The sequence below is a fragment of the Macrotis lagotis genome, chromosome 3, assembly GCF_037893015.1.
Source record: "Macrotis lagotis isolate mMagLag1 chromosome 3, bilby.v1.9.chrom.fasta, whole genome shotgun sequence".
In the NCBI taxonomy this organism is placed as follows: Eukaryota; Metazoa; Chordata; class Mammalia; order Peramelemorphia; family Peramelidae; genus Macrotis; species Macrotis lagotis.
The window spans coordinates 116,355,370-116,380,476 of NC_133660.1; the positions used below are offsets into that span (position 1 = coordinate 116,355,370).

At 38.2% G+C, this 25,107-nt stretch overlaps 1 protein-coding gene and 1 pseudogene across 2 annotated transcripts in view; one reads left to right on the forward strand and one right to left on the reverse strand.

The window, feature by feature from the left end:
• The window catches only part of GATB (glutamyl-tRNA amidotransferase subunit B), a 142,499-nt gene that overhangs the window by 47,098 nt on the left and 70,294 nt on the right, over positions 1–25,107 (forward strand). Inside the window, exons 6-9 of one of the 2 annotated variants that reach the window (XM_074229138.1) lie at positions 17,616–17,729; positions 20,483–20,567; positions 21,145–21,189; positions 24,515–24,704. In XM_074229138.1, coding sequence (XP_074085239.1) covers positions 17,616–17,729; positions 20,483–20,567; positions 21,145–21,189; positions 24,515–24,704 — 434 coding nt within the window. The remainder of the gene's footprint in view (positions 1–17,615; positions 17,730–20,482; positions 20,568–21,144; positions 21,190–24,514; positions 24,705–25,107) is intronic. The other variant, XM_074229139.1, reaches the window with a different exon arrangement.
• On the reverse strand, positions 22,463–22,897 carry LOC141517789 (small integral membrane protein 11-like; annotated as a pseudogene).

Here is a 25,107-nt window from a genome sequence, read left to right on the forward strand (position 1 = left end):
TTACTTACATATTTATTTATTATTAGTAATATTTATTCATTACATAACACTTGATGTCATTAGTCTTCAGAAATGAAGTATGAACAACACATTTATTTAATGATGCTAGCTTTTATTTTTGTTAATGTTAATATTAGCAAAAATAAAAGTACCAAATTTGAAGTGTTTATAGGTTTCAGAGAAAGCTATCACAGACTATCATCTGAATATATATATATATATATATAAATTCAGTTTCTTTGTGTCTCTTTTCTTCCTTACCTATACTCATCCATCCCAAATAACTGACTTCTTTCTCATGACCACCTTTTTTTTAAAATTCAATTTTATTTTCATTTCAAAATTCTTCCTCTCTCCCACTTATTGAGAAAACTAGGAAAAATCCCATATTACAAATAGGTGTCAACAAGCTAAACAGATTGCCACAGAAGACACATTCAAAATAAAATATGCTTTGACCATTCTCAGATCTTTCCACCCTCCCTCTATCCGGAGGTGGCCTGGTGCCTTTCCATCCCAGGTGGTTTGCTGATTTCCAGCTGCTTTGTACCTTCAGCCTTCAACAGTTAAACAGTCTCTGAAGGAGCAGAGTTGGGCATGTCTAGTTTTCAGTATTCCACTGTAGGTCAAACCTGACACACAGTCATTTAGGTAGTGATGAGACAGTCTCCTTGTCATGTCTTTTTGATATTCATCAACATGACTAAATATATCCAAGTGACTTTTTTTGTTCCATGTGCACCAAAATCACAAGCACTGAAAGAGACCCTGCCCAAGTCATCTAGCCCGGCCTATTCCCTGATCAGGAAGCCCTTCTACAATATTGCTCACGAGTGGCCATCTAGTACCTTCTGGAAAATCTCCAAAGAGCAGGAACCCACAACTTCCCCTTCAGGTTTATCCTGCCTTTTGACAGCTTTCCTGGTAAAGAAGCTTCTTCCCTACACCAAACTTAAATGTACCTTTGCAATTTTCCCTCCTTGTCCCTTGATCTGCCCATAAGAACCAAGTGGGAAAAGTTGAGTCCTTCCATATGGCAGCCCTTCAAAAATCTGAAGACCTGCACTCACATCCCACCTCTGGTGCTTATCACACCTGTGACTTTGGTCAAAGTGTGGGCTTATTTCCTCACCTGTCAAGTGAGACAGTTGGACTTGATGGCTTCTAAAGTCTCTTCCAGCTCTCTCTTTTTTTTTTTTTTTAAAGATTTTTCAAGGCAGTGGGGTTAAGTGGCTTGCCCAAGGCCACATGGCTAGGTAATTATTAGGTGTCTGAGGTCGTATTTGAACCCAGGTTCCCCTGACTCCAAGACTCTATTCATTGCGCCACCTAGCTGCCATCTTCCAGTTATATATCTAAAGTTTTGTCTTCTTATCCCATGTTCCTTTAAATCCTTTGTTCTCTTAAACTAAAAACATCTCCAGTTCTTTTTTAGCTGTTTCTTATAAAAAAAATAATTTCTAATCAGAGCATTGCCTGTGGTCTCCCTCCTTGGTCACCCTCTCAACATGCACCTCATTTTTTCAGTCCTTTCTTCCTAATTCATAACACTAAGAACTTCGATCAATACTCCACCTAGTCTGCCCTGGGCAGAGTACAGCAAGACCATCACTTTCCCCATTATGGACTTTCTCTTAATGATGCCCAAGCTTTTTGGCTTGCCACTGAAGACTTTGGACTCACTTTGAGTTTGTAGTCTCTGAGACGTTTGTTTTTTCATTTTTGCCTTATTTGTGCTTCTTCTATTCAGCACTTGTGAAATTGATCATTTGAACCCATGAATAGAATTTCAGATTTATCCCAGTCAAATTTCACCTTGCGAGATTTGGCCCAGTATTTTAACCTTTATTTCCAGTAACAAATATATGTAGTCAAAATTAACTTACTCATTAGCAGTGTCCCAAAATGTCTATCTCAGTTCTGTTTCTTCTGTCCATTGGTGTTTTCTCAAGACATGGATAATATACTTCCTCATTGGACCTCTGGAACCATGGTTAGTCATTGCATTGATTAGAATTATCAAGACTTTCAAAGTTGTTGGATTTTATGATGTTATTATTAAATTATTCTCCTGGGTCTACTCACTTGACTCTATATCAGTTCCTACAAGACCTACCAGTTCTTTTTGAATCTACCACTTTCTTATTCTTCATTATTATCTTCATCATCATCCATGAGTTTCATGTCAAACTCATAGAGAAGCCACTAGTAAGTATTTCTGCCACTAATTCACTTAATTTTAAATTTTATATTATCTATGTTTTATTATTTTTTTGTTTATTTTGTTGAAAATTTCCCAGTTACATTTTAATCTGCTTTGGACCACACTGAGTAAGGATAAATGACCCTCTGCCTTACAGTACAATAATATTCTATTACTTTCATATACCTTAATTTGTTTAAGCCATTTCCCAGCTGACAGAATCCCTTTTAGTTTCCAGTGCTTCGCTATAGCAAAAAGAGCTGCTATAAATATTTTTGTTCATCTGGGTCCTTTTCTTCTTTATTCTCTGGAGGTATAGACCTAGCAATGGTCCTATTAGGTCAAGAGTTTATACATTTAAGCATGTTTGGGGACATACTTTCAAATTTCATTGTACAAAGACTAAACCAATTTGTAGCTCCACTGACAATGTATTATTGTGCCCAACTCCTCAGGGAGTCGAAAACATTTGTCCAAAAGATAATGCTAAGTGAAGAGTTCTCCAGGTTAGACCAGGTCTATCTGAATATGTGTTTCAACTACAAAGTCTTAAGAATGACTTTCTTTGTGGCTTCAGTGATGATTCAGAAAGAGGAGCTCTATGAATGACCCCACAACCCCTCCAACATTTATTGTTTTTCTTTTTTGGCCAGTTTTGCCAATCTAGTGGTATGAGATAGAACCTCAGAGTTGCTTTAGTTTATATTTCTCTAATTACCTGTTATTTGAAACTATTTTTCATATGACTACAACCATTTCTTAATTGAGGTATGATGACTTTTAGTGATCACAGAGTCCCTTTCTACACATTCACAAATTATTCCACTAATGAGAATTCTGCCAGGAATCAAAGTCAAGCTTATTGGAAGAATCCACCCTCTTCCCACATTTACCACTCCCTAGTTCCCTGGCATCTCTTCCATATGAAAGAATCTTTTAAAAGATCATTGATAATCAAGCAATGGTGGTTTTTACTCCTTTAGGATCTAGTTTATCTATTGAGGGCAACTCCTGTGAGTCCTCACTTATCTTAGGTCTCGGTTCCCTCTTCACTTTTTTGTTTTGTTTGTTTGTTTGTTTTCCTTAGCAATGATTACAGAAGTAAAACAAGAGCTAAATAGTTTGCCCTCTCACTGTCTGTCATCACTCCATCCGCTCCTTTCTTGTCCCTTCTTGAGTTGTCCTCCTTCCCACAGCACAGCTAAAGGTTTTCCTTTTCAGGAGCAGAAACATCAGAGCTTTGGTTGAATCTGAAGGTGGAGGAATCTCTTATGTTTTTCATCCCTTCTCTGATACTTAGAACCATCTGAGATTTCACTAGTATGAGAGTATGCACTCAGGTAATGCAAATTTCAGCCTCTTCACATTCCCTAAAGTTATGGCCAACAATTCACAGTCAATTCCTGACTCAACATCCTCAGATGAGGGTCCTTCTATTTGAGGGCTTTGCATTTGAAGGGCTGGCCCACGGTCTTTCCAGTTTTCTGAAACCTAACTGGGTTTGCCTTCTGTGGTTCATGACCTTTAAGAAAGAATTCAGGCTTACCTCTTCACCATGAAGAGGCATCAGAGGAGGCTCTGAGCATCCTTGATTATCCTTAGTAACTGTTCCTTGGTAACCATTAAAGACAGAAAAAAGTACAGGCACATATGTCTGAATTGCGTAAGTGTGAGCTGCTTTCAGATTTGCTTGGCAGACAGAGAAAAGCTCTCCTCTGTTTTACAGCAGGAGAACTCTACTGCTCTCATCTCCATACAGTCTTTTCCTTGTAGAATGTAAACAAGAAGTGCAGAGTTAGATAGCAATCCAATTATGAACTACATGTGAGGTTTTGTGACACTTTAGCAAAGCTTCCACTGTTTTAATAAAGTTAGATTCTCCCCAGAATAGCTGTGATCCCTACCCAACCTGTAGAAAAATAAATGGACCACCTGTTAGCTGAGAAATAGTCCCATCTGGGAACCATCATGAGAAAAACTGTAGCAGCAAGAACTCAGCCTGTGATAGCAAGGGAGTTCATGAAACCTCATTGTTTGTTGTGTGGAGGGGGGCCATTTTCATCCAGCTTCACTGTTAGCACAGAAGTCAGGCAACAAGGGACGATTCCAAAAGACATTTGTGAAGTAGTGGTCCAGAGTCTCAGTTTCTTAAGAGCTCCTAGTATTTATGTTATCAGGCGTGTGGGACTGATCTGTCTTTCTCTTTCTTCTTCCATTAGAGTAGCTGAAAACTGTGGAGGAGGAGGGGGAGAACTATGGAAGGGGAGGAGAGAAATATAATACATGCATACATGTTATAAACATAGAGAGGGAGAGAGGCTATAAATTATATTGTAACATATAACATATATTTGTTGTTCAGTTGTTTTCAATCACATCTGATTTCTTGTGACCTTATTTGGGTTATCTTGGTAAAGATACTGGAGTGGTTTTTAATTTTTTCCTCCAGCTCCTCTTACAGATGAGGAAAATGAGATAAACTGGGTTAAATGACTTGCCTAGGGTAGATATACATACATATGTGTAGGGGGGTGTATGTGTGTGGGGAGGGGGGATGTGTAGGTGTGGGTCTATGTGGCTGTATATGTGGATGTGTGGGTCTGTCCATAACTCTCAATGCCCATTTCCTTCCCTCCCACTCCCCTAATTACAGTAGATATAATTATTTACATCTCTCTTAACAACTCTCTCCTTTAAACTTTTAAAACAGAGTCCATGAACTTTTAAAAAAAATTTTCATGGTGGTATTTTAATATGATTAGTTTCCTTTGTAGCCTTGATGTATTTTATTTTATGCATCCAGAAATATTCTGTGAAAGGGTCTGTGGCCCACAAAAAAAGATTGAGGGGAGACCCTTCACTAAGCACTTTGAAGGTATGATCTTATTTGACTCTTGCCACAACCATGGGAAGTGGGTGCTTTTTTTTACAGACCATTTTACAGATGGGGAGACTGAAGCAGGCAGAAGATAAGCCACTTGCCTAAGGTCACACAGCTAGGAATTGTCTAAGACTGAGCATGTGCTGGGGGGGGGGGGTAAGCCTCTGCTGTAGAGGCTTTTGTGTGGCATGAACCCTAGTAACTAAACCATATCTGTTATTATAGCTCCAGTGATTTGAACAATATTATACCAAAGTCTTTCTCTAAATCTGAGCCCGCTAAGTTGTACTCCCCTGTGATGAACCTTCCCCCCTCCCCAGGCCCAAACTGTGCTCAGACTAATGCTACCCAGAACCACTTTCCACTCCTTGTGATCTCATCCCCATCAGGAATCTGGCATGTTTAGAACCTGAGATACTGACTTTTTGTTGTTTTGAGGAAGGGAACAATGTTAGCCCAAATCCATAGCCCAGGAAAAGGGTGTAGTCTAGATTTCACATATCTGGCTATTTTCTCTGCTAGGTTGTCTGACACTTCCTGCCTATATCCTGCTTAGTCTGCCATTCTGATATGGGTCCTTGGGTGCTGTTTTCTTTCCACTATGTGATTGCCCAAGTCTTTCTACTAAAGCAAATACTTAATAATTTAAAGAGAGTATCTTTTCAAGCCATTATCCCATTGCTGAGAGATGGGGAACTGACTATGGAATAATGTGACTTACAGGGCTTTTTAGGTAGGAAGGCTTTATATTTTAGTAGATGGGAATTTATATTCCTACTTTTTGCCACTAGTATCTCTGTAGACCAGTCAAAGGAGGAAATCATTCAGTTCTACCAGCTATTAAGCAATTCTAGGCAGAAAGAAGAGTTTAAAGCTTTTTGGTTAAAATAGGGCATGGGATTATTTATTGCTTGCAGTTATCCCTGTTTATTTTAGAATCATGTCATTGAATACTAGAGGTAGAAGAAGAAACCTAGCCTGGTCTCTTCATTTCACTAATTCATTGTAATTCACTAATCATTTCCTGAGGACCTACTTTGTTCAGGAAGAAACAGTTCCAGGGAAATTATGTAGCTTTCCCAAGGTGATACTCTAGTTTAGTGGCAATTCACTTATTCTTACCTGCCTTTCTTGGGTCATTCATAGAGCTGCTCTTTTTGAATCATCAGTGGAGCCACAAAGAAAGTCATTCTTAAGACTTTTTAGTTGAAACATATATTCAGATGAACCTGGTCTAACCTGGGTAACTCTTCACTTAGCATTATCTTTTTGGTATATGTTTTCAACTCTCTGAGAAGCATCTGAATTTAGCTCACATTTATATTTCTACAAAAAAGTTTAGCAGTGTGTCATATACAGAATACATTTCATTTTATGAAAATGTAAAGATTTGCACTCAGGCTCATAAACAAGGAAAATAATCCACTTTCCTCATTCCCACATGAACCCTGAGAGAGACAGCATGAAGCAGTAGAAAGAGCATGACCCTTGACACCTGGAGCTTTGTGGCTTCTCTGTCCAAAACAAGACTCACTGTCTTCTCTCCTCTTCTCCTGAGTTTTCCTATTTCTGTCCTGGGCAGCACTGCCTCTCTTACTTGAGTTTTCAGCCTCCTTGTCCTTTTGGTTGCTCCCTTTCAGTCATCCAACATACCCAGTCTCTTACCAAGACTTGTTGGTTCTTTGCCTCTTTCCCTTCTTTTCCCTCTTTCCCCTTTCCTCCATTCACATAGCCAGTACCCAAGTGAAGGTCCTCATCGCATCCAGTGTGAACTAATTTTTTTTGTGTGACCTCTTTTCTGTTAATTAAGCACCTGGAACAGTAATTGATCCATGATAGACATTTAATAAATATTTTTATTAGCCTTTGGGCATAATTACAAATTGCTCTCCAAAAAGGTTGGATCAGTTTACAGCTCCACCAACAATGAATTAGTGTTCCAGATTTCCTACATCCCTTCCCTCATTGATCATTGTCCTTTCTGATCATAGAGGCCAATCTGAGAGGTGTAAGGTGGTATCTCAGAGATGCTTTGATTTGCATTTCTCTGATCAGTAATGATTTAAAGTTTTTTGTATGACTATAGATAGCTTTGATTTCCTCATCTGCAAATTGCTTTTGCATATCCTTTGACCATTTGTCAATTGGGGAATGACTTTGATTTTTTTACAAATTTAACTCAGTTCTCTATATATTTTAGAAATAAATCCCCTTGTCAGAAACACTAGTTATAAAATTGTTTTCTAATTTATTACATTTCTTTTGATCTCAAGTTAGTTACAGTGGTTTTGTTTGTGCAAAAGCTTTTTAATTTAATGTAATCCAAATTATCCAGTTTGTTTTTTATGATGTTCTCTATCTCTTTCTTAGTCATAAACTGCTTCCCTGTCCATAGATCTGACAGGGAAATTATTCCTTGTTCTCTTAGTTTACTTATAATGTCTTTTATGTCTAAATCCTGTATCCATTTTGATCTTATTTTGGTATAGGGTGTGAGATGTTGGTCTAATCCAAGTTTCTGCCATACTATCTTTGAATTTTCCCAATAGTTTTTATTGAAGAGAGAATTCTTATCCCAGAACCTGGGCCCTTCGGGGTTTGTCAAACAGCAGATTACTATAATCATTTCCTGCTGTCTTTTTTGTACCTAAGCTATTCCACTGAACCACCACTCTATTTCTTAGCCAGAACCAGACAGTTTTGATGAATGATGCTTTATAATATAATTTTAGATCTGGTAAGGCTGAACTGCCTTCTTTTGCACTTTTTTCCGTTAAATTTCATGATATTCTTGACTTTTTGTTCTCCATATGAATTTAGTTATCATTTTTTCTAACTCATTAAAGTAATTTTTTGGAAGTTTGGTTCTTATTAATTAAGATCTAATTAAGTAGTTTAATTTAGGTAGAATTGTTATTTTTATTATATTAGCTCAGCCTATCCATGAGCAGTTGATATTTGCCCAGTTATTTAATCTGATTTTATTTGTGTGAAAAGTGTTTAATAGTTGTTTTCATAGAGTTTCTGAGTCTTGGCTGGTACACTCTCAAACATTTTGTTGTCTGAAGTTATTTTAAATGGGATTTCTCTTTCTAGCCCTTTCTGTTGTATCTTGCTAGTAATATATAGGAATACTGAAGATTTATTTGGCTTTATTTTATATCCATGACTTTGCTAAAGTTGCTAATTGTTTCCAATAGTTTTTTAGATGATTTTTTAGGATTCTCTAGGTATATGATCATGTCATCTGCAAAGAGTGAGAGTTTGTTTCTCCCTTCCAATTCTAATTCCTTCAATTTCTTTTTCTTCTCTTGTTGCTGTTAACATTTCTAATATAATATTGAATAATAGTGATGATAATACACCATCCTTGTATCACCCCGATCTTTTTGGGAATGCCTCTAGCCTATCCCCATTGCATATGATGCTTGTTGATGGTTTCAGATAGATACTGCTTATTATTCTAAGGAACAATCCATTTATCCCTATGATCTCTAGTGTTTTTAGTAGGAATGGGTGCTGTATTTTGTCAAAGGATTTTTCGGCCTCTATTGAGATAATCATATGATTTCTGTTAGGGTTTTTTTTTTATTGATATAGTCGATTATACTGACAATTTTCCCTTATATTGAATCAATCCTGCATTCCTATAATAAATCCTGCTTTGTCATAGTGTATTATCCTAGTGATAACTTGCTATAATTGCTTTGCTAAGATTTTATTTAAGATTTTTGCATCCGTATTCATTAGGAAAATTGGTCTATAATTTCCTTTCTCTGTTTTGACTCTTAATAGTTTAGGTTTCAGCACCATATTGGTGTCATAGATGGAATTAGGCCAAGTTCTGTCTTCACCTATTTTTCCAGTTTATATAGAATTGGAACCAGTTGTTCCTTAAATGTTTGATAGAATTCACTTGTGAATCCCTCTGGCCCTGGAGATTTTTTTTTTAGGGAGTTCATTGATAGCTTGTTAAATTTTTTTTTTCTGAAATAGGTTTATTTAAGTATTTAATTTCCTCTTCATTTAATCTGGGCAACTTAAATTTTTGTAAATATTCATCCATTTCACTTAGATTATCAAATTTATCATACATTTGGGCAAAATAGTTCTAAATTATTACTTTAATTTCCTTCTCATTGGTGGTGAGTTCACCTTTTTCAATTTTGATACTAGTAATTTGGTTTTCTTTTTTTTTAAATCAAATTAACCAAAAGTTTATCTGTTATATTGCTTCCCCCGCCCTATAAAACCAACTCTTGGTTTTATTTGTTTATTTTTCTTTCAGTTTCATTATTTGATTTAATTTAATTTTAATTTCTCCTTTAATTTTTAGAATTTCTAATTTGGTATTTAATTAGGCATTTTTATTTTTTCTCTAATTTTTTAATTCCATGCTTAATTCATTGATTTCCTCTATTTTATTCATGTAAGCATTTAGAGATAAAAATATATTCCCTAATAACTGCTTTGACTGTATCCTATAAGTTTTGGTATGTTGTCTCATTATTGTCATTATCAAGGATAAAATACTTAATTCTATCCATAATTTATTGATGGATCCACTCATTATTTAAAAATGAGGTTATTTAGTTTCCAATTGGTTTTAGGTCTATCTCTCTATGGTCCCATTATTGCATGTGATTTTTATTGTTCTGAGAAGGAAGTATTCATTATTTCTGCCTTTCTGCATTTCATTATGAGGTGTTTGTGGCTTAGACATGGTCAATTGTGTAGGTGCCATGTACTGTAGAATAAAAGGTATATTACTTTCTATCCCTGTTCAGTTTTCTCCAAAGGTCTATCATGTCTAAGTTTTCTAACATTCTATTTACCTCTTTTACTTTCTTCTTGTTTATTATATGGTTAGCTTTATCTAAATCTGAGAGCCTGAGGTTGAAATCTCCCACCAGTAGAGTTTTGCTGTCTATGCCTTCCTGTAATTCATTCAGCTTCTCCTCTAAGAATTTGATAATTCTTTTTTTTGTTTGTTTTTTGCAAGGCAGTGGGGTTAAGTGATTTGCCCAAGGTGTCTGAGACCAGATTTGAACTCAGGTCCTCTTGACTCCAGGGCCAGTGCTCTATGCACTGTGCCACCTAGCTGCCCCCTCTTCTAAGAATTTGGATACTATACCACTTGGTGCATACATATTTAGGATTGAAATTGCTTCTTTGTCTATGGTACCTTTTAGGAGGATATAGTTTCCTTCCTTATCTCTTTTAATGAGATCTATTTTTTTATTGTTTTACCCATTTATTTTTTAAAATTATATTTAGTTTTTTAATTATTTTTATTTTTTTAATTTAATTTTACAATTTTCCCCTTTAATCTCGCTTCGCTCCGCCCACCCCCCACAGAAGGCAGTCTGATAGTCTGCATTGTTTCCATGCTATACGTCGATCAAAATTGAATGTGTTGAGAGAAAAACCATATCTTAAAGGAAAAAATAAAATATAAGAGATAACAAAATTATATAACTTTTTTTTTTAATTGAAGGTCTTTGGTCTTTTTTTTAAGCGCCACAATTCTTTCTTTGATACAGATGGTATTCACCATTGCAGATACCCTAAAATTGTCCCTGATTGTTGCACTGATGGAATGAGCGAGTCCATCAAGATTGATCATCAACCCATGTTGCTGTTATTGTGTACAACATTCTTTCTTCTGGTTCTGCTCATCTCTCTTAGTATTAGTAATGAGATCTATTTTTGCAACTACTTTGAGATAAGGATTACTACCTCTGCCTTTTTCACTTCAGATGAAGCACAATATATTCTGCTTCAGCCTTTTACTTTTATTCTATATGTATCCCTGTGCTTCAAGTGAGTTTCTTGAAAGCAGCATATTGTAGGATTTTAGTTTTTAAACCACTCTGCTATCTGTTTATGTTTTATGGGAGAGTTCATCCCATTTACATTCAAAGTTATAATTACTAACTCTTTGTTGCTTTCCATGCTATCTTCCCTCTGTTTGTATTTTTCCTCTTTTTTACCTTATTCCTGTTTCCCAGCATTTTGCTTCTGAAGACCATTTCTTTCAATGTGTTTGCTCCCTTATATCCCACCCCTCTCCTTTCTTTCTTCTTTTCCTTTGCCCCTTCTTCCTTCCCTTCCTTCTGTCAGTTCCTCTTTTTCTCCCCCCTTCCCCCTTTCCCCTCTTAATACTTGAAAGGTATGTTTCTAAACTTAACTGAGTGTCTGTGTGTGTGTGTGTGTGTGTGTGTGTGTGTGTGAATTCCTCTTTGAGCTAAATCTGATGAGCTGTAGTGTGAATTATTGCAAAAGCCTCTGGATTAATTTCCCTGCCTAAAATCTTTGCTCTCTCCAGACCATCCTTCACACAGCTGCCAAAATGATTAAAGCACAGATCTGATTATGTCAATGATACCCTTCAAAAAATCCAATTGTTCCCTATTGCTTCTGTTGTAAAATACAGATTCCTTTATTTGGCACCTAAGATCCTTCACTGTCTAACACTAACCTTACCATACATTATTCCTCTTTGATATATACACTTTGATACAGCTGAACTTACCTTACTTTTCTTACTGTATAATATTCCATCTCTCATCTCCAGCTTTTCAACTCCACCTCTTAGAATCTCAATTTTCTTTAACACTTACCCCAGTCAGACAAGAGTCCTTTCTAACAACTACTGGTACTTCCTTCATTCCCAAATCACCTTGTATCAATTTTTAATCATATAAGAGAGAGAGAGAGAGAGAGAGAGAGAGAGAGAGAGAGAGAGAGAGAGAGAGAGAGAGAGAGAGATCTTGTTTCCCTAGATAGATAGGCCCATAAGCTCCCTGTGGGCAAAATTATTTTATTGTTTTTATATCTGCAGACATATACCAGTTGCCCAGTAATGGGGGGGGTATTGAATAATTGATTTGGGAAGCAAAAAGAAGAATATAGGAGGAATGGAATTGATGTTTGGGACGGATATATGAGTAAATCATAAAGGAAGACAGAGAAAAAACAGAACTCCTTAAATTCTGTGCTTTGGGTCTCATTGTTGGAATGATCTTTAAATTGGGAAGGATGGGACAAAAATGGTCAGTAGTAAATTGAACTACAAAATAACTGAGGAGATGATCTGAACCTAATTGCTTTCAGTGAGTATCAATGCCCTGAAAAAACTTGGAGGACTGATTACTGAACCACTCTCAGTCATCTTTGAAAAGTGGATAATTGTGGGGGCCCACTGCAGTACTGGAGGAGTATCCTGGTGTCCAAAAAAAGGTCAGGAAAGGTGTATTGATTCTTCAAAGTGTCAGACATGAGCTTGACCTCAATTCCAGGAAAAATGCTAGCATGCATTATTAAAAGGATGATTTGTGAGCACTTAGAAGGGAGAGTGGCAATCACTGTGAGCCAGTGCCTCAGGTCAGACTAATGGCAGGGAAATGACAAGGTGTGGTCAGTCTGAATTTTAGCTGAGGATCTCCCCAAGTCTCCTAACACTGCAGATAAAATGCAGTGATGGATTTAGACCTGGTTTAATAACTGGACACGAGAAGAGAAGATAATAGTTCAAGACCAATCTGGAAAGAAGTCACTAGTTTAATACTGGAAGATTCCATCTTCAGGTCTGTTTTCTTCAAATGTTTGTCATTGACTTCAATGAAAATCATGTGTCAAGTGTGTCATTTGTGGATGGCATGAAATCAGTAATGATAGTGAATAATTTAATCTGGCATGTTCCTCTTAATGCTATTGTAAGGACTATATACATGGGTAAAAATTTATAGGGATGCCACTTTGGGGTAGGCGTATGGAAAATGTTTATGAAAATTAGTGCTGCTCTCACTTGGAAAGGGGAAGACAAAATTTCCTGATCATCAGAGGTCTTTGAGTCCTTAACAAAGTGCTATAGAAGGTATTCATGGTTGAGTCCTTCTACAATTCTGTGATTCTAATATGTTAGACAAAAGAGCCAAGTTCGGGGGTGGCTAAGTGGTACAATGAATAGAGCACCAGCCCTGGAGTCAGGAGTACCTGGGTTCAAATCCGGTCTCAGACACTTAATAATTACTTAGCTGTGTGGCCTTGGGCTTAACCCCATTGCCTTGCAAAAAAAAAGAGCCAAGCTCCCAAAAGATTTTGATAGGCTAGAATGAAGGATCAATTTGAATAAAGACAAATATAACTCTTGGTCTTAGTTTCACAAGATAAATTGTGAGGATAGTGAAGCCATCCATGGGGGACTTAAGATCAGGGATTTTCCACAATTGTTATGTCATAGCCCTGTTTGGCATTCTGTGGAAGCCTATGGATCTTTTGCTTTTAATGTATTTAAATACTTGAAGTAAAATCTGCCAAATCACAAAAAACAAATTATATTAAAATTAGGATTTTTTTTTTGCCTCACACATGAACAGCAGCTAAGAGATTCATTTGACCACAGAATGCATATAGAATAAAACTAATCCATAGCCCTCCCTAAAATTCTAGGCTGACCTCTAGTGATATGTTTCCAGCATGGGATTGTGTTTTCTAGGAGAAAAGCTACAACTCTGCCACATCACTGTTATTTTCACCCCACAGCATATGAGTCTTCTTGAGTGTTGTGTATAGAACCACATCTGGACCTTAGGAATCAGTTATGTTCTTGCCTAACTCTCCCTGTAATATGTGATTGAAGATCATTTCCATTGTTAGTAGAATGAGTTGAGCGAGACCTGAGGTGATATAATTTAATTTGATTAAAAGGCATTTTGTGACTGCTGAACAGAATGTCTCCATTTGTTTGACATGAGATTTGAATCCAAGCTAATGAATATCTCCTTCACCACCATAGAGCACTAAATAATTCTTCTCAGATATTTAGTCAACGAGTGTTTTCCAGGATAGTCTGAAGTTTATGGTTTTTTCTCTTCTATAATAGGGTTTTTAATCTTTTACCTAGACAGTATTTTTTAAAAGTTGGTTAGGTGGCCTTACCCCAGAAGTCACCTCATAAATATTATGAAGATACCATTATGATAAAAAAAAAAAAACCTCAGACACTTGCACACTGTCTACTATGAGTTTAATGAATCTTTGGTGATTCAGATCTCAGATCTTTCAGTTTTCTGGTCGATAGAGTGAGTTGAATTGAATATCTACTGTTTGTTCAGCAGCCTATAGTTAATGCAGGAAATGTAAACCTTTCAGGGAGTGTGCTATCTGGTGGGCAGGACAAAATTCACACACAAGACTCCCTGAAGTAAGAGATCAATGCAAGATAGTATGTAAACAAGTCTTTATTTATTGTAAGAACTTTTAGAGTAAATGGAACTTGAATCCATCAGTGTGGGTGAGGATAAGGCTTCATTGAGGAAGCAGTATTTGAGCTGGACCTTAGAGGATGAGTTGGATTTAAATAGGTAGGGGGAAAGATGCAGTGCATTCTAGGCAATGAATGTGTTGTATATTAGGGAAGAGAGCCATTAGAAGATAGCATATGGTTTGTTTTGGACCAGATATGGAGAACATTAATGTCTGGAAGATTGACTCAGAGGGAAAATAGGAAGCAGTTGTGAGGTATTTTTTTTTTTTAGCAATGATAATGGTAATATGCAGTTTAAATAAGAAAGGAGGGAGACTGTAAGCAGACGATTTTGTAGTAATAATTGAATAGTCTTTGTTTATGTTAGTAAGAATATAGTCTTCAGTGGTGGTGTTTCAAATGGCAAAGGGACAAATATATACATTTGAAGGGATGGATGAACAAGACTTTGTGTGCAAATTAGAAAAAAGGGACAAAAAAATGGGAGTTTGGGAGAGGGAAGATGATAGGATGTTCTAGTTGGAAGGAGCCTGAGATTCCATAGCTAAGTAGGAATCTCCTCTGTGATTTCCTAGACAATTTGACCTCGACGTATTGAAGAAGCTCCGTCTTATTCTCCAGTTAGAAGGGCTTGTTACCTCACTACACAAATTGGATTGCACTAATAGTTAATTGAGGATTTCAGTTGTAGAAATTTCAAGTGACAGCAGTAAAATGATGATATTCCACGGAAATTTGAAAGTACTTGATTTGAGTATGGGGTAAAAGGTAAGGTTTAAATATTGTAAGATGATCAGCTATGAATGACTTAGCTTTTCTCAGCAATAATGTAACCCAGGACAACTCTGAAGGACTTTGGATGAAGAATACTATTCATCCTCAGAGAAAGAACTGATCGTGTCTGAATACAGACTGAAGCATATTTTTTTTACTTTATTTTTCTTGAAGTTTCTTATTTTCTGGGGGGGATAATCTATGTTTTCTTTAATAACATGACTATGCTTTTCATGTCATTTATAACTTGAGGTGGGGTGGGGAGGAGGAAAGGAAAGAATTTGGAACTCAGAGTTCTAAAAATGAATAATAAAAATTGTTTTTACATGTAACCAAGGAAAAATAAAATAATAAATAAAGACTAAAAATAAAATACTAAAAAAAAAGATAAGATGGGAGATCTAGTTTAGAATTCATCATTTTGGAACTGGAAAGAACCTTATTATCAGTGTAACAGTGATAGATGAAGCCTTTGGAATCAATGACTGTTTGAGAGAGAAAATTATTGGGGAAAGAAAGCAGAGGACCATGGAGTGAGTTCTGTTTGGGATACTTAGAAGGAGGTAACTAATGGCTTGAAATGTAAATACTTCAGTCCTTAAAGGATTTTAATGTTTGAAATATTCATTCCCTCTGTCCACAAGGATCATGATCACTTTGTCAGATAGTCTTCGTGAGTTGTCATGGCCAAAAGAAAGGCCATTCTGGTGCCCTCTCCACCCCTTCCACCAGTGAATCTCACATCAATGGGGTATTTTTACAGTACAATCAGACATCAGAAGGATCCCAATGTTACCTGTAATGACAGTGTACCTGCCAATCAGTAAGACTTCTGGCATCTGACTTCTTTCCAAAATATTTGCTTTAGAAGTAGCCCTATTATAAGTATGTCAGAGAAGACTAGAGTAAAACATTGTATTTGAAGTGAAGAATCTTTGGAAAAACTTAGAGTATTTATTAAGTGAGAGTTTATTCTCAAGTGGTTAGGGTTTTATGGGGAAGTAAAAGGGGGCAGGGAAAGGCAGGATTACACTGTCTCAGCTTCTACTTTTTCTTGGCAAGGTATTCAGTTGTATTTTTTTAAATGCTCTTCCTGAGGGACCTGGTAAAATGTATTTCATTAGTCAGCACATCACAACACTGCTACTTAGCAAGTTACATTTTTAATTAAGAAAAGAAAATGACAACAAGAAATTCAACCTTCCTTCTCTTTTCAGTTGTGGCTATAAATACAGATGAAGGGTAAAAAATGGAGAATTTGTGCTGTGCCACCATAGAGTGAGTGGAAGATGTGACTGCTTCTTATCTTCATCCCTTTTCATTTGCCTTACATCCAGGCCTCCTCACAAATCATTAGTTGTGTTCAGCTCCCAAATGAGCAAAGAAGAAAAGAAGAACAAGAGTTTCAGGGTCAGGAAGGGCCTCCCAGAAGGGCAGTAGCCCCCGCCCTGAGCCCACCATGCTGGAAGCCCTACTGCCTAACAGGACCATTTTTCTGATGTCGAGGCATACGTGAAGCCGACAAGAGGGGACACAATCTTACTTGTTGAAGGAAGTGATTATTACGGTAGTATGAGGAAATAGGAGAGTTTCAGGCTCTCGCCCTTGAGCTGTAAATTCTCAAGGACTATCTTATAAATCTCCCAGAATCACTGTGAAAAATCCACATTCTATTGGAGAGCAGTGTAGGGCTATCAAATAGTAATTTCTGAAGGTCCCCCCCACTCCACCCCAAGACACTCTGGGGGAAAAAACTGCAGAGTAAATCTCCATCTGAACAGTGATGTTTTTCTTCTTTGGTACAAAGGAAGTTAGGTTTGCTTGTCCTCCCCACACATCACTTTGCTTCCCCTCTATCTCTGTTTACCACTCTTCCTGTTTCTACCTGCATTCTTCTCCTGTTCTCTATTTCTCACTTACCCTCCCTCCTTTCCTTGTTCTCTCTCCTTTCTTCATCTCCCCTCTTTTCTCCTTCCTTCTCTTTTCTCTCCTTCCTCCTGCTTCCTCCTTTTCTCCTGCCCTCCTCCTCCTTTTTCTTCTTTCTCCATCCCTTTCTTTCACTTTCTCCCTATTTCTCTTTTTTCTTCCTCTCTTGATCTTTCTTCTTTTCTCATTTTTCCCCTTTCTTACACACACACACACACACACACACACACACACACACACCCTCCTACCTTGTGATTCTTCCTCCATAAGTGAGTTTTCTTGCTTTGCCCTTTCCAAGGAAATTCACTGAGAGACACCCAGACCTAAATGCCTATGAAGTTGTCAATACACAGTGGCATAGAAAAGGAGAGCTCTGATTTACCAAGGCTACAGATGAATTTTTAAGAAACCATCTCCCTCCTCCTTCAGCCTCAACAGGGACATCTTCTATAAACTTCTTTGGAGATTACATATGTTTTACATTGCTGGACCACCTCCATACTGTCACAGACCATAGAAGACCATGTTGATTTGAAGCCTTGTCTCATTTTTCATTGCAGAGGGCCAGTTGAGAGTGGATGCTAACATATCTGTACATCATCCTGGGGAGCCTTTGGGTGTTAGGACTGAAGTGAAGAATCTCAACAGCATAAGATTCTTGGCCAAGGCAATAGGTAAATGTCATGTTACTCCTCAATTTATGGCTTTCCAAGTAGACTGCCTTGAAGATTCATCATAAGCTGACCAATTTTTTTTGGGGGGGTGCTCTAACTTGTTTCTTACTTCTTTTCCCTTAGTACACAGGCTCCTTAAAAATTAGGTGATGGTTCTGCTCCATCAGTTAGTCAACAGGCATATATTTCTATATATAGGTTAGGTGCTATGTTGAGAAAGGCAGCGCCATGTTTCTGCCCTCAGGGAGTTGCCATTCTAATGGGAGAGACACATGAAAGTAACTGGATATCTACAGAGTAGACTGGAGATAATCTTAGGGGAGAACATAAAAATCCTCCTGCAGAAGATGGGATTTGAACTGAGTCTTGAGGAATCCCAGGAATCCCTGAGGCAGATGTGATAGGGCAAAGCATCCCAAACATGAGGAACCATGAAGAGGAGAGGCCTGGATGAAGACATGAGAAAGAGGATCATGCTTGTGGAACAATACAATCATAGAGCAGAAGGCTATTAGAATAAAGGTGGCCTGAACTATTAGCGATGTGAATGGAGGAGTACAAAAGAAATGTTGAAAAGAAAATAGATTCTGCCTGTTGGGGATCTGATGAATAATAAATGAATAATAATTAAAGTAGCACAACGTGTAAAATACACACAATGTAAAGATACACACCCAGTCACAAATGGGCAGCTACAAATTCCAAAGTAAGAAAAGAGTTTCAATCCATTCAATTTACCTTTCCCCATGACCTAGGCTGGCTTTAAAAAGTTCCTGCCTTGGGGCATTATTGTCTTTCCTGAGATAGGAGAAAGGACAGAGAGAGGCACCCTGTGCCTGGAAGCTTATTCTTTGATTTATTTTGTTAGTGAAGACAGATAATAAAGAAGGATCTTGAGGGGTCTGGATCCATGTCTTTGTTCAGGAAAGGGATTCTTGAGATTCAGGCTGGGAGAAGACAAGGGAAAATAGCCCAACTGGGGCTACAGAATAATATTCTCAAAGCAATTAGGGTTCAAGAAAGGGCATTCAGAATCCTTTTGGTCTGGTCCTTGGAGACTTCAGTCCACAAATGTACTGCTGTAGCCAAAATAATCAATTTTGGGCTGTATCAGGGGGAGTGTTAGAAACATGGTCTCAGTCTCCTATAAGGACCTAGTTCATTCAGACTTGGGATTCCATGTGCAGTTCTGGGTTATAAATATTTAAAGAAACAATAGACCTGGAGAAAAAGTTCAGAGAAGAGCATTTTAAAATAATTGAGGTAGTGCAGTAGGAGTAGAGGAAAGAGGATAGACAAAGAAATTGGACTCTTATGTCTACAAAGTCAGAGTCTTGCAATGGAGCTGATCCAAATTATAAAATAATAAGGGATGCAGTTAGGGTTGGGTTTCAACAACAGATTGGAAACTTGAAAGAATTTTGGAGTAATGAAGGAGAAAATCTCCTTTGTCCAGAAGGTGATGAACTTGTAGAATTCATTAGTCTAGAGTATAGCAAAAACAAAAGATGAAGATGGTTCCCAAAGGGTAACACAAATTTATGATCAGTTAGTCAATCAGTGAATAGGCATTTATGTAGCGCCTTGTGTATCTCAGGCTTCTCAACCCAGTCTGCTCTGGTAGTGAGAAATGGAATGAATGATAGCTGACATGACGACATTTCAACATGTACATGATCTCGTTTGAGTTTGACCATAACTCTGAGGTAGGTGCTGTTATTACCCCTATTTCACAGATGAGGAAACTCAAATTAGTTGACTAACCTGGCATCCTACAGTTAGGTGGCACATTGTAGAACACTGTACTTTTATAAATCTTGACCTGATATGAAACTATTATAGGTATAAAAAAGTATTTTGAGACTGAATCAAATTGAGACCTGTATTTAGATTCCCACTCCAACACTAACTTTGTATTTGTTCATAAGTGACTTTATCTCTAGAGCCTCAGATTCCTTACCAGAAATATTAGAGGTAGTATTCCTCTAAAATACTACTTGCAGCACACACCTTGTGAAATTTTTCTCAGGCTCAAATGAGATAATATATATAAAACATTTTGCAAACTTGAAGGAGCTGTATAAATGTCAAATGCTATTTTATTTTAATGGGTTCTCAAGGGAAACTAGCGGGAACAAGAGGACATTTCCCCATCTTCTGAGGCAAACTTTCTGTGAGACATTCCTCAGTGCCATTGCAGAATTTTGGAAATAGAAATTAACTATTCCTTGATACAGAAACATTAGATAGGACAAGCCATTAGTAGGGATGAGCTGTCATTTGAGAGGCATAAATAACTGAGCTCAGTAGCCTGTAGGGTCTAGCTCCAGATTCTTAGTTTTCAGGGTCTTTCTAAGCCCTTCACTTTTTCTTCTTCCTCCTCTCTCTTGGCCAACAGCCTACATCAGAGAGGACAAGGAAGGGACAGAGACAGATAACAATCAATGATGTGGTTTCTGTGGAAGTCAGATTTTTTAAAATGGGATTTGGTGAGAAGATCAAGGTAGTTATCAGAAGGAAGTCTGGGAAAACATTAAGATTTCAGGTAGCCAAGACTTACCTTTGGGCTAAAGTTGTGGGGAAATGTGTCATATCATGAAATAATTAATATAGTAATCCTCTTCCTTGTGATACATGGGTATAATTAATTTTTTTAAGGTTCTTTCTAATTATTGCCTTCCTTTCGGTGGAAGGTGTTAATCAGAGAATTTATAGTGTGATCCTATGATGGTAAATCACTTTGTTTCTCTTAGACTATGAAATTCAGAGACAGATCAAAGAACTTCAGAATGGAGGCAAAATTCTGAATGAAACTCGCGCATTTGATGAGAAACTTGGGTAAGTTTGTGTTGAAAATCATTTTGGGGAGAGAGTCCATGGAGGGGGAGGACAGCCTTTTAGAGTCTAAGCAAAAGTGTCTGTGCTAGGAGTCTAAGTCCATTGGGAAACATGGCTAGGCTTCCCTTCCCTGACACCCTAGGCTTTGGGTCCCATTGCCTCTTGATCATTAAATGGCCTTTGGACCCTCTCCTATTCTGTTTCTTTTCTTAGTGAGTATTCCTAGTTTATGAATCCTTGCTTTCTTTCCTTTTCCTCTTTTACTGCTTTACTTTTCCCATCTAGTATCTACTTTAAACAGCCTAGAATACTTCATCTTGTAGACCAACAACCTTGCTCTTCAGCTGTTTTGTTTTTTCAATTTTTTGCATTTTCTATTCAGCTCACTTTGATTCCTTGTCTAGTTTCCCATTTTGAAAGGTGGGCCCATGATACAAGATCAGTCCTGCATTGGCTCTTGGTCAGAGAGTTAGGAATGAAGAGAACTGGAATTCTGAGCTGGGAATTGGAGAGAAGATGGCAGCACTGAAGAAAAATCATCTTTAATGTTAACTGATGTCTTTATTTTTTGTGCCAGGTGCACTGTGTCAATGAGGGATAAAGAAGGAAAGCAAGATTACCGGTAGGAAACTTCTCTTAATTTCCTAATACTTTGATATATTTGGGATTTGGTTCCATTGTATTGGACACACACAAAAGCAACGATTTCTGATCTGCCATTAATTCTAAAGATATTGCTCTTGGGGCGGCTAGGTGTCACAGTGGATAGAGCACTGGTTCTGGAGTCAGGAGGACCTGAGTTCAAATCTGACCTCAGACACTTAATAATTACCTAGCTGTGTGGCCTTGGGCAAGCCACTTAACCCCATTTGCCTTGCAAAAAAAAAAAGATATTGCTCTTGTTGTTGCCATTGTTGCATGATAGAAAATACAGACATTCTTTCTTCCCAGTCTTAGTATATACAGTGTATTCCAAAAATCTTTTGCCGTTTTAAGACTCAGTAGATTAAATCTTCACTGGGACCTTAAGGCCACTTAAATAAGAGGGGTTGCTTGGAGGCAAGGTGAGTGCTGGGCCTCAGAAACAAGAAGTCCTTTCTCTGTTACACAATGGCTTTGATTTTAACCTCTTAGACCCCCACCCCCCACCCAGACAGTCTCAGAACTATTTATCTGCCCTGGTAGAGGGAGCCAGGCAGCTCACTCCCTGAATCAGAGAAATCATAGGTCAAGGCAACAGCAACTAAGAGCTGGCTTATAAGTCACTGAGCTAGTGACCTCAGTAGCATAAGAGGGAATTATGAAAGACCTGATTCCCCATGAACATTGAAAAGTGATTGGGACTATGTGTTCATATACACACTAACATTCCTCTGAGAGAAGGGGAGGGATGTGTTCAGTGGAGTTCCTTCAGAACTCAGGTTAGCTTAATGTCAGTTCAAATTTTGTAAATATAACTGTGCTAATTTGTGAAATAATGGGCTAAAAAATTGAGCAGGTGAGCCTAAATTGTGTTCAGAAAAACCCAAATAATAAGCTATGTGTATTTGACTGGGGTTTGAATCCTTGGTTTTCCCAGGTTTCTTCTTATTGCACATCAGATGAGGACCTATATTCAAACCCTTCATTTTTGTGACCCTAGGCAAGTCTCTTAATTTCTCTGGGCCTCTGTTTCCTCATCTGTAAAATGAGGGCGCTAGACTACAAGGTCTGGTTAGGTCCCTTCTGGCCATTCTGTCATAATGTTCCAGAGTATTTGTGCTGCTACCATTCATGGGTAAATTTAATTTTCACAGGGTCATAGAGCTGGAAGAGGCCTCTGAAATTATTTCTTTTTTTTTTTTTAATTTAAATAAAATCTTTAATGAGGATGTTGGGCTAAAAGGACTCTACAAGTTCTAAATCTCATCACAATTTCTAAGTATTCAGAAGATCACAGACAACAATTTGAGAAAACTTTTAATATGTAAATTAGATGCCAATTCCTAATAAAGCATATGCAAACTTACACATGTTTAAATTAAAGTTTCAGGTGAAGATATATTCCCTTGACACACCAAACTCCCAGAACAAATCACCAGACAATTTGCAAAATCTTTGTGAGACACATCACTCATCTTTCTTCTCAATTGCTTTTTCTGCATGGTCTCCAATTTTTGTTGTCTTTGTGCTTCCAGTCTTCTGCCACACTTTGGTTCCAGCAAATGCCATGCAAAGAAGTGTAGATTTTGCGATCAAGATATAGAGTAGAAGAGGAAAGTTTTCCAAAGCCTTCCAGGAGGGCTCCCACATATTGCATTAATTGTGAAACTGCCCCTAGTTAGAGGTCACCAAGGGAGAGAGCAAGGGAGAAAGGCAACGGAGGCAGATCTCGCTTTTCTTCCTGAATGTAGACAGATCCTTACTGCAGCTGTTCATGAAGAATGTGTTTCAAAGAGGTGAGGAGTTTCATTGCAATCTTGACTGAAGACTTACATTCCCTCTCCCTGTAGTCATTTCCCTGGAGCAAGGAAAGAGGGGGAAATTATCTATTTCAACCTTCTGATCTTTTTTTTTTTAGGGTTTTTTTTTGCAAGGCAAACGGGGTTAAGTAGCTTGCCCAAGGCCACACAGCTAGGTAATTATTAAGTGTCTGAGACCGGATTTGAACCCAGGTACTCCTGACTCCAGGGCCAGTGCTTTATCCACTGTGCCACCTAGCCACCACTACCTTCTGATCTTTTAGATGAAAAAAAAACAAAGCCCAGAGTGGTTACGTGTGATTTGCCTAGGATTACATATATAGTAAATTATGAGGAAGAGGATTCAATCCCAGACACTCTGCCTCCAGTACTACTCTTCTTTTTGCTTTTGAAAGTGGCAGTCAAGGGTTAGACTGGAGAAGGGCAAGGACAGAGATGGGACCAGAAGCCATTGCCCCAGGAGAATGCATCTCTATTTGCAAACCATCAGTGTGACCGTTCTAAATCTAGTGGGTTTTTAGGTTGGGGGCTGCCTTCTCTCTCAGAACTATTTTGTCTGTGATGTTGCTGCCATTATTGTGTTTACTTTTGGTGTTTGCTAAAGCATGCCGGCACTACTCTTCACACCCTAGAGAATTCCATCAAAACTACTGAAGTTACTGGCAGAGAACTCTTAGTCAGCACTCACGGAGAGTCAGTCTCAATCTGCATTCCTCTCCTCTGGTTCAGATTTTCAGCACCAGTCAGGCCTGGAGATGATGGCTTGCCTTGATCTTGAAGTTACGACTGTGGAGCCCTTCTTTGTTCTGTATCACTCATGCTTTTCTAAGCTGTTTAATAAATGTAGTTAAATAGATAAGGAGAGTGAGAGAGACAGAAGTTTGTGTGTTCATCAAGGGGAGAGGAGAGAGAGAGAGAGAGAGAGAGAGAGAGAGAGAGAGAGAGAGAGAGAGAGAACACAACAGATGGACCCTGTACATGCCTAGGGTAGAGAATCTTCTGCAGGAAGACTTGAACTACTTATAGAACCAGTTTATAAGCTCAAAATCCAATCATTCCTTGAACCCAAGCTAGTGGCAGATTTTGACTTTAAAACAAACACATTAATGATGATGATGAGATGAGTTCCCAAAAGGTAGGGAGACCTGGTGATCTAGGATGTTTCTTCAGTGGTCACTCAGACACTCCAATATCCTCACTGTAGGATAGGCAGCCAGTTTGCACCTGTGAGTTCATTGGCATGGGGAACTCCTTGGAGAGAAACCTCCCATTAACCAGCTGGTGCTGGCCAGCACCTTTCCTTCAACTTCTTGCCTATGAGAGACTTGTTTCAGAGAGAGAGAGAGAGCTTGCACCCGGGCCTCCCTAAGGAGAGAGGCCTGCTCTCACTTGGTAATCCCATCACGCCTCAAGGTTCTCCTTGTCCTGTCCTTATGGTTATTTCTTGAGAAAATTGAATCCTAAGCAGCCTCTTCTTTTTCCCAGATTCATGCCAGAGCCCAATCTTCCCCCATTGATCCTGTATGATGCTGAGTCCCTGCCTGTGTCTGCAGATCCCCAGCAAGTGGTAAATATCGATTGGATTCGAGAGAGACTTCCCGAGCTCCCCAGTGTGACCAGAGGGAGGCTTGTTGAACAGTATGGGATTTTGCCTGAACAGAGCTTCGGCCTATTGGTAGGTCTGTTGATCATTTGCTAAAATAAACCTGACCGTATTCATTTTCAGCAGTTGAGAAAACACTCTCTGAGGAGTCACATTAACTGGTTGTCAGGCTTCATGTCCTTGGAGCTAGGAGCATGCCCGCAGATTTCTTAGATTTTTCCTACAGATGTTTAAGAAGTCTGGGGAGTAACCCTTTTTCCCTTTGTGAGGGCAGGAAACTGAAAAAATTTCTAGCCATGTGATTATTTCTCCCCTGTAAAAATGGCAACTATGAACAGTAAGTGTTTTCACCAGGCAGCCTCCCAGCATAGACAAGCCTTTCCCAGGTGACTGCGGCAAAGAAGAATATCAACATCTCGCCAGCATTTCTTGATGCTTGCATCTGTATCGAACTATAGCAAGGTCCAGTGAGATT